Source organism: Pseudophryne corroboree, chromosome 9, assembly GCF_028390025.1.
Source record: "Pseudophryne corroboree isolate aPseCor3 chromosome 9, aPseCor3.hap2, whole genome shotgun sequence".
In the NCBI taxonomy this organism is placed as follows: domain Eukaryota; kingdom Metazoa; phylum Chordata; class Amphibia; order Anura; family Myobatrachidae; genus Pseudophryne; species Pseudophryne corroboree.
Genome location: NC_086452.1, coordinates 451,220,379 through 451,235,007, shown reverse-complemented (window position 1 = coordinate 451,235,007; position 14,629 = coordinate 451,220,379). Strand labels below are relative to the sequence as shown.

The 14,629-nt window shown below is 46.7% G+C and overlaps 2 protein-coding genes across 10 annotated transcripts in view; one reads left to right on the top strand and one right to left on the bottom strand.

Annotated features, from left to right (window-relative positions):
- Positions 1–7,044, top strand: part of SLC41A3 (solute carrier family 41 member 3) — a 133,766-nt gene extending 126,722 nt beyond the window's left edge. For all 9 annotated transcript variants that reach the window (XM_063941204.1, XM_063941200.1, XM_063941203.1 and 6 more), the window contains 6 exons: positions 2,765–2,911; positions 3,074–3,218; positions 3,656–3,735; positions 3,817–3,951; positions 4,981–5,129; positions 6,612–7,044. In XM_063941204.1, the coding sequence (XP_063797274.1) occupies positions 2,765–2,911; positions 3,074–3,218; positions 3,656–3,735; positions 3,817–3,951; positions 4,981–5,129; positions 6,612–6,797 (842 nt within the window). In that variant the 3' untranslated portion in view covers positions 6,798–7,044. The remainder of the gene's footprint in view (positions 1–2,764; positions 2,912–3,073; positions 3,219–3,655; positions 3,736–3,816; positions 3,952–4,980; positions 5,130–6,611) is intronic.
- The window catches only part of ALDH1L1 (aldehyde dehydrogenase 1 family member L1), a 55,790-nt gene continuing 48,133 nt past the window's right edge, over positions 6,973–14,629 (bottom strand). The window contains exons 17-23 of the mRNA XM_063941197.1: positions 14,516–14,609; positions 14,004–14,103; positions 13,564–13,662; positions 12,094–12,259; positions 9,463–9,568; positions 8,393–8,592; positions 6,973–7,988 (exon numbers count right to left, since the gene is read on the bottom strand). Coding sequence (XP_063797267.1) covers positions 7,933–7,988; positions 8,393–8,592; positions 9,463–9,568; positions 12,094–12,259; positions 13,564–13,662; positions 14,004–14,103; positions 14,516–14,609 — 821 coding nt within the window. The 3' untranslated portion in view covers positions 6,973–7,932. The remainder of the gene's footprint in view (positions 7,989–8,392; positions 8,593–9,462; positions 9,569–12,093; positions 12,260–13,563; positions 13,663–14,003; positions 14,104–14,515; positions 14,610–14,629) is intronic.

Genomic DNA, 14,629 nt, shown 5'->3' with positions numbered 1-14,629 from the left:
GTAAGATTAGCGACCCTAGTGGCCGACACAAACACCGGGCCCATCTAGGAGTGGCACTGCAGTGTCACGCAGGATGTCCCTTCCAAAAAACCCTCCCCAAACAGCACATGACGCAAAGAAAAAAAGAGGCGCAATGAGGTAGCTGCGTGAGTAAGATTAGCGACCCTAGTGGCCGACACAAACACCGGGCCCATCTAGGAGTGGCACTGCAGTGTCACGCAGGATGTCCCTTCCAAAAAACCCTCCCCAAACAGCACATGACGCAAAGAAAAAAAGAGGCGCAATGAGGTAGCTGACTGTGTGAGTAAGATTAGCGACCCTAGTGGCCGACACAAACACCGGGCCCATTTAGGAGTGGCACTGCAGTGTCACGCAGGATGTCCCTTCCAAAAAACCCTCCCCAATCAGCACATGATGCAAAGAAAAAGAAAAGAAAAAAGAGGTGCAAGATGGAATTGTCCTTGGGCCCTCCCACCCACCCTTATGTTGTATAAACAAAACAGGACATGCACACTGTACTGTGTCTGCTGCTAATATATAGACTGGTTGATAAAGAGATAGTATACTCGTAACTAGTATGTATGTATAAAGAAAGAAACAAAAACCACGGTTAGGTGGTATATACAATTATGGACGGGCTGCCGAGTGCCGACACAGAGGTAGCCACAGCCGTGAACTACCGCACTGTACTGTGTCTGCTGCTAATATATAGACTGGTTGATAAAGAGATAGTATACTCGTAACTAGTATGTATGTATAAAGAAAGAAAAAAAAACCACGGTTAGGTGGTATATACAATTATGGACGGGCTGCCGAGTGCCGACACAGAGGTAGCCACAGCCGTGAACTACCGCACTGTACTGTGTCTGCTGCTAATATAGACTGGTTGATAAAGAGATAGTATACTCGTAACTAGTATGTATGTATAAAGAAAGAAAAAAAAACCACGGTTAGGTGGTATATACAATTATGGACGGGCTGCCGAGTGCCGACACAGAGGTAGCCACAGCCGTGAACTACCGCACTGTACTGTGTCTGCTGCTAATATATAGACTGGTTGATAAAGAGATAGTATACTCGTAACTAGTATGTATGTATAAAGAAAGAAAAAAAAACCACGGTTAGGTGGTATATACAATTATGGACGGGCTGCCGAGTGCCGACACAGAGGTAGCCACAGCCGTGAACTACCGCACTGTACTGTGTCTGCTGCTAATATATAGACTGGTTGATAAAGAGATAGTATACTCGTAACTAGTATGTATGTATAAAGAAAGAAAAAAAAACCACGGTTAGGTGGTATATACAATTATGGACGGGCTGCCGAGTGCCGACACAGAGGTAGCCACAGCCGTGAACTACCGCACTGTACTGTGTCTGCTGCTAATATAGACTGGTTGATAAAGAGATAGTATACTCGTAACTAGTATGTATGTATAAAGAAAGAAAAAAAAACCACGGTTAGGTGGTATATACAATTATGGACGGGCTGCCGAGTGCCGACACAGAGGTAGCCACAGCCGTGAACTACCGCACTGTACTGTGTCTGCTGCTAATATAGACTGGTTGATAAAGAGATAGTATACTCGTAACTAGTATGACTATAAAGAAAGAAAAAAAAACCACGGTTAGGTGGTATATACAATTATGGACGGGCTGCCGAGTGCCGACACAGAGGTAGCCACAGCCGTGAACTACCGCACTGTACTGTGTCTGCTGCTAATATAGACTGGTTGATAAAGAGATAGTATACTACTAATATTATATATACTGGTGGTCAGGTCACTGGTCACTAGTCACACTGGCAGTGGCACTCCTGCAGCAAAAGTGTGCACTGTTTAATTTTAATATAATATTATGTACTCCTGGCTCCTGCTATAACCTATAACTGGCACTGCAGTGCTCCCCAGTCTCCCCCACAATTATAAGCTGTGTGAGCTGAGCACAGTCAGATATATATATACATTGATGCAGCACACTGGGCTGAGCAGTGCACACAGATATGGTATGTGACTGAGTCACTGTGTGTATCGTTTTTTTCAGGCAGAGAACGGATATATTAAATAAAACAAACAACTGCACTGTCTGGTGGTCACTGTGGTCGTCAGTCACTAAACTCTGCACTCTCTTCTACAGTATCACAGCCTCAGGTCAATCTCTCTCTCTCTCAACCCTAATCTAAATGGAGAGGACGCCAGCCACGTCCTCTCCCTATCAATCTCAATGCACGTGTGAAAATGGCGGCGACGCGCGGCTCCTTATATAGAAACCGAGTCTCGCGAGAATCCGACAGCGTCATGATGACGTTCGGGCGCGCTCGGGTTAACCGAGCAAGGCGGGAGGATCCGAGTCTGCTCGGACCCGTGAAAAAAACATGAAGTTCGTGCGGGTTCGGATTCAGAGAAACCGAACCCGCTCATCTCTAGTAAAAATGCAACTGATGACAGTGCATGAAATATGCTATTTGGTGGACATTGCATTGAGAGGTTGGGAGATCCAGAGGTAAGGCCCAGCAAGAGTGAGTGACTAGTAAAGGAATATACATAATATCACTTGCACTTATTCCCCATAAACACATCTTGTGGGTATAAAATAATAATGATCTCTATTTAGTGCAATGTCGCCACCTAGTGGCACACTGTGGTTTTGCAATCCAGGAACATTTTATACAGTGCTGTAATCAGCCCCCTCCTTTAATCTGCAATCAGTGCGTTGTTATTTTATAGTGCCAGTTATGATATTGTTCTATCTCTGTGTCCATTAGGCCTGGTCATGATCGGGGTCATCATTGCGTCTAGGAAGCTGGGAATAAACCCTGACAACGTAGCTACTCCCATCGCTGCCAGCCTTGGAGATCTGATCACCCTGTCACTGCTCGCGGGCATCAGCAGCACCTTATACCAATACATAGGTAAGTAATACACGGGGGAATCTGGGCAGGCCTGGTAAGCGTAGGGTCAGGGTGCCGGCTTTGCAGAGCAGTGTCATAATGAGATTCCACATTGCAGAGCGGGAGCCTGGGCCGGATTACTTCTCATGCTTTACATAAATGTGTCTCTGTTTCTTCCTACAGACATTCAGTACATCTCCCCCCTAATCTGTGTTGTGTTCATCATCTTGATCCCACTGTGGGTGGCTGTGGCTCAGCAGTCTCCGTCCATAGCCGAAGTCTTAAAGTCTGGGTGGCAGCCAGTCATCGTGGCCATGTCGATTAGCAGGTAATGGAAGCTCTGGTAGAGAAGACACGGCCGTCCAGATGGTGGCATTAATCAGGGCAACCTGTCCGGCTACTGTGAGGGCATGCTGGAAGCTGTAGTTACACAGCATCTGTGGTGTATAAGAGGACACCAATCGTCATGTGACACAAATGGGCAGGGCCAGTTTTTGATGGGCGGGGCATTCTCAGGTTCACAGGGGCAGACGTATTACCCTGAAGAAGGCATAAGGAAGTAATAAACCAGTGATAAATGCAAGGTGATAAATGCACCAGCCAATCAGATCCTAACTGTTATAATTTACATATTGGAGCTGATTGGCTGGTGCGTTTATCACCTTGCACTTATCACTGGTTTATCACTTCCTTATGCCTTCTTCAGGTTAATACATCTGCCCCATAATCTGCTGCATTTACCATTTGTTTGCTGATCTCTCCTAGTATTGGCGGTCTGATCTTGGACAAGACAGTAACGGACCCTAAGTTTGAGGGAATAGCAGTATTCACCCCGGTTATCAACGGTGGGTTCAGTTTCTCTCTACAACGTCATCTGGACAATATATATTTATGGTATTTGACTGTAATTGTCTGTGAACCCTCAGGTGTTGCGGGGAACCTGGTTGCCATCCAGGCAAGCCGGATCTCCACGTTCCTGCACTTCTGGAGTATGCCCGGCGTCCTGCCGTACAAAATGAGGCAACACTGGCCCAACCCTTTCACCACTTTCTTCTTTTCCGGTAGGACGCTAAGCATTGAGCCGGGTCTCAAAGACGATGGGGAGGGGTGGAGTCTTCATTCGGGTGGGGGAGGGGGAGCCTGTATGGGATATTAGCCCATGTTGCGTACTGCGGCATTACTAATTATTTCCTTAAAGCTTACAGATGCGTCCTCACCCCAGCAGGAGTTGCCTGGCGTAAGTGAGCAGACAGGTATCGCGCAATACTGCTAGCGACGGGCGTCTTTTTTGCCAATGTGTCTAGGAGACTGTGCTGATTAATGTGATATATGACACTTGTATATTGTGTGTGATGGAGTCTGTATACGAAGCACAGCAGAACTCGTATGGGAAAAAAGCAGCGGCGGCTACATTGTAGCACTGCGTATACAGATGCAGAGACTCAGTCGCACACAGATATACAATGGTCATATATGTAATTAATCAGCGCAGGCTCCTGGTGCGTCCTAGCTGCATAGCCTTGCGTCTAAGCCGCATTTTCAGCAAAAAAAGACGCCCGACGCTAGCAGAGTCACGCGGGACCTGGTGCGCTGAGAGGGGCTGTTTGGCACGACCGCAGCAGCTATGTATACGGACACATCTGTAGGTCACTTTAAGTTTTTTAGCTGATTTATTAACATAGGTAGTGATGCAGAGTTGTGCGCAAGCCTGGTTTTTATTTTATTTGCACCGCGCTTGTTCCGTAGCGTACATCTGCAGGCGACTCTGAGTTTTGCGCAGCTCAGTGGCATCACCGCTTGCGGCTGACAGGGTGTAACTGGGTGGAAACGCTGTGTTTGCACGCTGGCACCGAGGATACGGCTGGCACAGGCGCTCAGTGATAATGGTGGCGGCTGTGAAAGCGAGGGCTTGGTCACATACTGTAGAAGCGTGCAGCTCTGCGTACGGCCAGAGAATATCCACATTCAGTTTTGTGCACGCTATCAGCGCCATTGTATTATTCCGTTTTTACCATTGATGGACTGTGTAGAATATCTCTGTATGCACTAAATGCTCCGGCCCATTTCTCAGGCGTCTCTCTCATTCACAGGAGTCAACTCCAAATCGGCCCGTGTGTTACTGGTGCTGGTGGTGCCGGGGCACCTGGTCTTCCTGTACACCATCCACCTGTTACAGGGCGGTCACGCTTCACTCACTGCTCCCTTTATCGCTTTCTACCTGGTTGCTGCCCTCTTACAGGTATCTCTGGGAGCTGCGGGGGAACTGCACAGCGGGAGGTGGGGCTGAGAGGTCATGTCGCCAACTGGAGGTCAGATTGGTGGCAGATGGCTCCATAGAGTGCGCTGCGGTGGGGGACAGGGAGAAGTGCCCAGTGCAGCACAGCTTCCTCGTTATGCCCGGCACCAGGTCCCGGACAGAGGGGGCGGAGCGTGCAGGCATTCAGCTGCAGCGTGCCGCTGCCCAGCTACATGTTATTATCAGTCAGAGAGGGAGCCGGGCTTGGGTGCTCTCCTCCTCGGGCAGCCGCCAGCCGCCGCACTGCAGATAACTGGTGGTGATGGATGGCTGGCTGGCGGGCGGTAGTGTGGCGAGGCCCGGCGGGTACGTGCGGAGATTTTTCCGCCTCACAGTGCATTGCGCTGTGTGCAAAGCCCCCGCTTGCCCATAGCTAGTTACGGCACTGCCTGACGCCTTCTTTATAAAATCACCATTGCTGGAACAAAAGTCTTTGGGGGTCATTCCGACCCGATCGCTCGCTGCAGTTTGTCGCAGCGATCGGGCCGGAACTGCGTTGGTGGCCAGCGATCGCCTCTGAGACAGAGGCAGTCGCTGGGCGGGAGGGGGCTGAACGGCGGCGTTAAGCTGCCGTTTAGGGGGAGCGGTCCGGCCAACGCAGGCGTGGCCGGACCGTTGGGGGGTGTGCGCAGCCGCTGCGGCCAGCTGGAGCGACGAGTGACTCCCGGCCAGCCGCAGGAGCTGCGCTGGCCTGGAGTTACTCCTGAAATACAAAAGCATCGCCACTGTGCGATGCTTTTGTATTTGTGCGGGGGGGGCGGCACTGACATGCGGGGCGGACTAGCCCTGTGCTGGTCGTCCCCCTGCATGTCTGAGTTTACGATCGTAGCTGTGGCAGATGTAACATGTGCAGAGAGTTAGATTTGGGTGGGTTATTTTGTTTCTGTGCAGGGTAAATACTGGCTGCTTTATTTTTACACAGCAATTTAGATTTCAGTTTGAACGCACCCCACCCAAATTTAACTCTCTCTGCACATGTTACATCTGCCCCACCTGCAGTGCACATGGTTTTGCCCATTAGAGGAAAATTTTATTTTGCAATCAACCTTGAATTAGGCCCATAATGCAGAGATACCTACCTTGGACATGCCATATGCCAGATCCGCCGAGACACCTAATGGATATACTGGTTCCACACTTCTCATTACTCTCACCGCTCAGCACCTTACAACAGGCCAATCGCCTGTCGCTTCACCTCCCCTTATATCCATGTAAATGGGGGATCATGGAGGAGGGGCCTAGACAACCTACTTGAAACAGGCTGAGAGGTAAGAGTACAGACCAGAATGGGACCGTTATAGTCATCAGTGACCTCTGTGGATCAGCACAGGAGCTCATTGTTCTGGTTTGACACTGATGTTAACTACTGTATTATTCTATACTGCGGCTCTTTCTGGCGCTAACTGTGGTGTGCTTATATTCCAGGTTAGCGTCTTGTTATACATTGCGGACCTCATAGTGCGGTTCATGTGGAGGAGAGGACTGGACCCGGATAATTTCTCCATCCCGTACCTCACTGCGCTGGGCGACCTGCTGGGGACCGGATTCCTCGCCATCTGTTTCCGGCTGGTCTGGTTACTCGCAGGGACCGAATCAGAGCTGGGAGATTGAATAGACTGATCTCTTGTTTTTTGCTACTAAATTTGCACTTCAAAAGGAGCAATATGAGATTATCTCCGGGTTTTCAGCTGTGTACACACTGAACAGACTTCTTTACATAATGTAAGTGGATGCAGGAATATTTATCAGCGGCCACGGGTTTCTCAGCAAAAAACACAGCAGCGGATTTATAAGGAAAACGTTTTATTTGTATTTAAATCTGATGCTATTTGTTTACAATAAAACAAGTTGTACGGAACTAGCTACATTGCGTCACTTTGAAGAGTTCTCCTGCAAGGGGCGCCCACAATCTAAACTCCGGGGGGGGGGGGCTGGTGGTCCGCTCGCACAGATTCATAACACTACTGCGTACAGTACAGGCAAGTGTACATTTAGGTCTGTATACACGATGCTAGGTGATCTACAGCCAATTGAGTTCAATTCTGCATCAGTGAAACTGATGCTAAGCTCTCCGCTCCTATCCGCTCCCACGGGATAGAAGGTCTAGTATAATCCGAGCGGCTGCAGCTCAATCAAGAAAATAGCATCAGTGTTTCTCAATCATTGGGATCATATTGGTTGTCTGATTTACATGTACAGTAATAGACGCACAAGGGTCTACTTTGCCAATACAAGTTTCTATTTATATTGTGGATTAGATACACTCATTAGCAAAAGGTATCTGAATCTGCAGAGATGTATAAAAAAATATAAAAAAAATGGAGAATGTCTTGCTTCAGGGATCAGGTACGTAGCCCTCCATATACGTTCACCCCCCTTCCTCCGTGGCCACATGGAACCGTTACACTCATCTGCATTCAGTGGTTGGTTTCTGGTAAGGCACTATAATTACTTCTCTACATTCTATATACAATTCCTATCATTTCCTGAATATTGGTCTAGATTCCCTGTGGTTTATTCATTCATTTTAAACAACAGTCAAACAAAAATAAAACTAATAGAGATTAGACTAGGACAGGTCAGACACAGATGGATCCTGTAGTCAAAACTAGGAGGGCGTTTAATCTGAAGACCGTTAGGAGCAGATGCTATGAGAACTCCATCGGGTGATAGGATTCTATGACAAAGGTAATAATTTGCCATCAGTCCCAGTCAGTTGTGTTGCAATGATTCCATATATAATATTCTAGTATTCGATAGTTACAGCTTTGGTCTTTAAATATTCATTCAGCGCTTCCTCACCTGAAAATGAAGGAGGAGAGAGGCACCAGTTAGGTGTAATCCATTTGCTGTAAATTCGTTAGGGTGCAGTAACTCTTCACAACCAGTTGGTGGCGCCAATAACATTCAAGGGTCAATTCTCAGAATAAATCAATGGGAAAGTCAGTTTAGAATATCACGTTTCTTTTATATAGATATATGTATAATTGTTACTTAGTGATTTTATCGCCTTAGTATTTATTGTTAACACAGAATAACATTCTCTGAAATGCAGATTTTTATAAAATGTAATCTGTCCTATTTATAATAACATGGCCAGTTGCCTCACGACTTTTTATAGCCACTGGATCTTTTAGAGACTTATAATATCAATATAGCTCACATCAGTATGATATCAAATACACAATAGGAACAGTAATCCTCACCCAAGTCCTTTCCAAACCCAGACTGTTTGAAGCCCCCAAACGGTGCGGCGACATCTGTTTTATTGTAAGTGTTAACGAAGACCGTTCCGGCCTGGAGCTTCTCGCTGACATACAAAGCTTTGCCGATGTCCTTCGTAAAGACCCCGGAAGCCAGGCCAAACTCTGTGTCGTTGGCCCGCTTTAGAACTCCGTCAATGTCACTGAAACACAGAACAGTAACATCAGACTTACTATATATCTTTCTCACCTGTCCCTGTGTAGGACTGACAGACAGACCTGACCACACACTCAGAACCTGAGCACTACTGTCCACTGTGATCTAGTCCCTCTGTCATGTATAACTGACTTAAAAGGTAAGTCTTTCTCCTTGGTGCTTTCAACTATACAGAGACGCCTTGATGCGGCTTTGGGGCTTAGTCACACATTTGCGCAAATATGTGTAACCAAGATCTCTGAATTCTAATATTATGTGGGATTTATATCTGGTTACTGTTATCATTCAGGGTGCTGGGGGAAACAATCTCTCTTTTTTTTTTTGCTTAGAAATACCCCTCCCTTTCGAGCACCTGAATGATATCATTAAGCTGATTGAGCATCTACCATTACATATGAATGTTACTGCAATGCATACTAGTTTTCCTTTCCTATTAGTGATAATAATTAAGCATAATTAAAATTGTTTGCAGGAGCTTTATATGTTCCCAATGCTGCAGTACCTATGGTCTTGCGGAAGGTGGCGCTGTTGGTTTTAGGACACTGAGTGCTATTGTTACTGAGAATTCTGCTGTAATCTCTCAGCAGCCAATCAGCAATCGGTCTAGTGCAAATTACAAAATGCAGTGTTTGATTGGTTATTAGGTTTTCAGTTTATATTGGGCCTTTGAGCAATGTTAATAACCCGCCCCCCTCAGCTTGATTCACTGACCCATTGGAGGATTGACTGATTCTTTGATCACGTTGCTGGACTAACTGCGACTAGTGAGACGATCAGTAAATGGCGGTAACAGTTCCCCGTCGCAGGGTCTATAAGTCGGGCTGAGCACAGATATTACATAGAGACGGTCTCCTACCCATCTTTAAACTTGGAAATAATCATCACAGGCCCAAAGGACTCTTCTTTAGCAATAAACGTGTCGTCAGCGACATCTGTGAATATCGTTGGCTCAAAGAAAAATCCTTAAAACAAAAAAACGAAATAGACTTTGTCATAATGTAATGTAGACAGCATTTGGCAGAGAAACGTATTAATGTTCTATTGGCTTCACCCACAGACATTTTCCATCTATCTTGTAACGTTACCTTTAGAAGACTCCGTGTCCCGGACCCACCAATAATAATAAACACTACGCTATGAAGCATTTTTAAAAACAAGTACAAAAAAATATTTGCGCAGACGAACCTTAATGCTTCAGACCCTTAAATGGTATACAAAGCTGGATGATTCAATATTATAACAAGCCTAGAGTAACACTGATATATATATATATATATATATATATATACTGTGATAGCACCTTAATTTTATTGGCTTGCACCCTTGTACATGTGCTCCTGTAACTTTTAGCAAGTATGTTACCTTACTTTGGTTTGTTTCTGGGCTTTTCAGCCAAGATTGTATAACATCACGGTCACTACATTTGCACTGTTAGTAATGATGTACACTATTAGCAGCATTTTGGTAGTTTTTCTTACTTTTCACATTTCTCTCAGTGTTTCACTATTAATGTATCAGGTCCAAAGTGGTTCCACTGCCAAAATGGCTATGCCACTGCCCAGCACATCTACCCAGCCACTCACCGATCCACCCAGCCGCACCCTGATCCACCCAGCCACAGCCCGATCCACCCAGCCACACCCCGATCCACCCAGCCACACCCTGGTCCACCCAGTCACACCTTGATCCACCTAGCAACACCCTGATCCACCCAGTCACTCCCCGATCCCCACAGCCACACCCTGATCCACCACTCCACCCAGCCGCACCCTGATCCACCCTGCCACACCTTGATCCACCTAGCAACACCCTGATCGACCCAGTCAATCCCCAATCCACCCAGCTGCACCCTGATCCACCCAGAGACACCCTGATCCTCCCAGTCACTCACTGATCCACCCAGTCACACCCTGATCCACCCAGCCACATCCTGAGCCACCCAGCCACACCCTGATCCACCCAGCCACACCCTGATCCACCCAGTCACTCCCCGATCCCCACAGCCACACCATGATCCACCCAGCCACACCTTGATTTATGAAGCCGTTCCCTGATCCACAGCCTGGTTTATAGAGCCACTCCCAATCCACCCAGCCACATAATGATTTACATAGCCAATCCCTGATTTATGTGGCCACTCCCTGGTCCACCCAGCCACACTCAGATTTACATAACCACTCCCTGATCCACCCTGATCTACCCTGCCACACCCCGATATACTTAGCTGTGGATTTTCTTGGTGTGCTTTCACCATATGGGAGAGTAGCAGCAACAGGCAATTACAAAGAACTAGTTACCAGCCCGTCAAACAACATAATAGTAATGTTGGCTCCAGCAACAACGATTGAATTGCTCAGTCAGGTGCCATCTAGCACTTTAATTCCCCCCCATAGAGGTGAGGAGCAACGTTCACCTTTTATTATATAGGATGATGTCAGCTTCCAGACAGGAGATCCTGAGACCCCATGACTGACACAAGTCCGATCTCTGTCCAAGCCACACATACGCGCTTCCCATATGAAGCCTCTCGACAGTGTCACACGAGCAGGTACCATACTCATTATAAAATGCACGGCTTAACCCCTTCAGCGCTGCCGGAGAAACGCAGTCAGAGAACTAACGCTGACACTCTACAGTCACTCATTGCAGTCTCATGTCATTGCTGCGAGTCTGCTCCTGGGGCTCCGGGCAGATAGACCTGGCACAAGCGGAGTAAGGAAGTCTGATAAAGCAGATATTTGTGCCTGGTCCAGGTCATTATATATTCCAGTGACAGCGTGTTCTGTCCTGAGCCGCCCTCTTCCCCCTTCCTGCATTATACAGCACGTGGGCTGCAGGCTGGCTCAGGGACTGGATTAGACTGGCCGACCATTGTGCTTGGCTCCATCAGTCAGTGAATATTACACGCATATGGAACGATGCAGAGACTGGCTGTCGCTGCCCCCCAATGTCACAGCCTCTGCTAAGCATCTGATATACAGTAATGCCATTTGTTTGAGATGTATCATACCTGCAGAAGAAGAAGACAAGTGGAGGGGTTGCCGATAGCAACCAATCAGTTCTAGCTATCACTTATCTAGTACATTCTATAAAATGATAGGTAGAATGTAATTGGTTGCTATGGACATCTTCCCTACTTGTCTTCTTTAGAAGGTTTGATACAGGACATCTCCTGCTCAGTAGTTCAGACACCTGAGGGGGGTGCTCAGGTGCCCAGCATTAACAGTTTGTAGTAAGCATAGAATTGCCAGCTGTCTCCTGGAGGAAAATGATCATTAGAGAGGTGCGAATGTGGGGAGGGATACTTAGTGTCTCCTGGGGGGCAGCAGGGGTCATATAGGGAGTTTGGATGTTTCATAATAAATGTTATATTAGGGATGACATTCCCTTTGAAATCAGAGACTATAGGCACCCATGTTGTCTATTAACCCCTTATCTGAGGCATCTGTATAATCCCGACCTGCGTATGATAAGAGGAGGCGCTCACCGGGTCTGGGAAGCTGCTGTCCGCCGTATACCAGTGTGGCCCCCTCCTTCACTCCAGTCTGGCAATACTCCACTAGTTTATCTAAGTGCGCCTTGTGGTTTTGAGGTCCGTGGTCTGTGGACCTGTCCAAAGGGTCACCGATCTTCATCTTCTTCACTTCTTCCACCTGGTTAAGGTAAAAAAATAAATACATTCAAATTTGCATCCAATATGAATGACATCCGGAACCTCCTTGTGGCTTATAGAGTATATGTCATTCCCAGGAACTAGCTAATACGCCGTTAGGTTCATCCAATCCAGTATCGGGTACGCTGGCTGAATGTGGGCAATCAGTATACTAATATATACTGGAGGTGTTATTCCTTCTGGACAAGTACCCTAGGAGAGCATCCCATGATATCAAAAGAACCAGGGTCACCAAATGTCATTATTTTACTGCTATTGTGTAGTCAATGGGTGACTGGAGCAAATGATTTCATAAAAACACAGAGGACCTGAGCGCATAGTTAGGCCATTTGCAACTGGTTTTATTTCCAATCTTCTCCCTTTGCTGACAGAGGAATGCAGGTGAAACGCGTCGTGCAGTAGAGATCATTGATCTGTATTGTGTACCAGGCACCACCTCTGTCCAGCGAGACAGATCTCCGAGCAATTCTTCTGTACAGAGTGCCCAGGAGCTCCGATACACTGCAGCAATCAATGAGCATCCCCCCAATTTTGTTCCCCAGTCTAATAACGGAACAGAGGGAATAATTAAATCTTTAATTGCGCACATGGGCCAATTGGTCATTTACAAGATGCAAAAGTTCAAAGTCAAAGTGGAAAAGTTCTTCAGTGACATCACACCCCTACTCTGGCGTAAGATTCAGGGGAAAGCACGTGATTGCACAGGAAGGGGGCATTTGGGGGAGCAGAAGTTTACAGCGGCTGTTGGATGCATCGAGGTACAGAAATGTGTCTGCTTGTGCGCTGAAGTACAAAAACAAACTTCAGTTTTACTTGATGGGATTATGTAAATGAGATAAGGGGACGAAGAAGGTGAATGTACAGGTGTGTGCCTTGCACCCCACAAAAAGTAGTACCTATGAAGAATGCAGCTTGAACCAGTTATAATAACAATCTTCAAACCCAGAAAAAAGGCATGTAGACCTTCTTAACGTCCCCTCACTTTAGCTAAACCATGCAGTATTTCAGGAGAAAAACTAAACTTGAATTGAGAAAAGGAGTTAGTGCAAAACGAATCTGTCAGGTAGGTGGTGTGGCAGGTAAGTCCGGATGCCCCTGAGGGGGGAGACATTCAGTAGTTTAGGGGAGCCAAAATGAAATTAAATCTTGCCCCCCCCCCCTTCCTAAAAACATTGAGGCACCCCTGTGTGCATGGACGTACAGTAGTTTTTAGGTCATACTATGCTAGTGTCTGGAAGGTGACGGGTAATTGTAAGCCTCCGTCTCTATAGTCCCGGCACTCACCACTCTACGCACAAACTCGTCATGAATTGAGTCCTCCACAAATAGTCTCCCAGCAGCGATGCAGTTTTCCCCCTTGTTGAAGTACACCGCACTCATCCCCTGGTAGGCAGAAAGAGAAGGTGAGAGAAGAGGAAATTATATATCCATATCTTCATAAGAACATCAGACAAGTCACTGCACAGAATTCACAAATTAGACAATGGAGGAAAGGACTCACTAGGGGTAAGGGACACCGAGCAGGATTACTCTTTGAGCCCCCTAGTGGCAACACAGCAATACAACCGCTGATCACCACTAGTCTTAAAGCGATACTACAAGAATTTAGTTTTAGTAGAGCTACGTAAATTTTAAGATTTGATATTTGTATTGAGCTAGGGGAACAGTAGACCATGGAAGAATCTTTATGTTTTCCTTTTATTCAAGCAGCCACAGAACCTTACCATCCGCACGGCCTTATCCAGGTCACAGTCCTGGAAGATGATCAGAGGAGATTTCCCACCCAGTTCCAGCGAGACCTTCTTCACATTGCTTACAGCACAGCTGGGGGAGAGACAGAGCAGTCAGCTACACGCGTTCTTTGTAATTACTAACTACCTGGAAAGAGCAGCCAATCTCCTGAGCGATTAAGGTAAAACTTAATAAAGCTAAAACTCGCATAGCGATACCTTCTTCACATTGCTTACAGCACAGCTAGGGGAGAGACAGAGCAGTCAGCTACACGCGTTCTTTGTAATTACTAACTACCTGGAAAGAGCAGCCAATCTCCTGAGCGATTAAAGTAAAACTTAATAAAGCTAAAACTTGCATAGCGACCACGTCAAGTAATTTGCTTATTTAGACAGCGCTCAGTGTTGGAGGCCAAACTGAGTGTGAAATGCTGCTCTGAATAATGAATGAACTGGGACTTAAGGGCACCTAAAGGCATCCTCTGTCTCTGTCCCACGCGTTTCACCTTTTCATGATATGTTTTCCTATGGGGGTGGAGCCTGTGAATCCGATTTTCCTGACATCCGGGTGGTCAGAAAGCCGTTGTCCGATGAGCGATCCTTATTGGAGAGATAGAGGT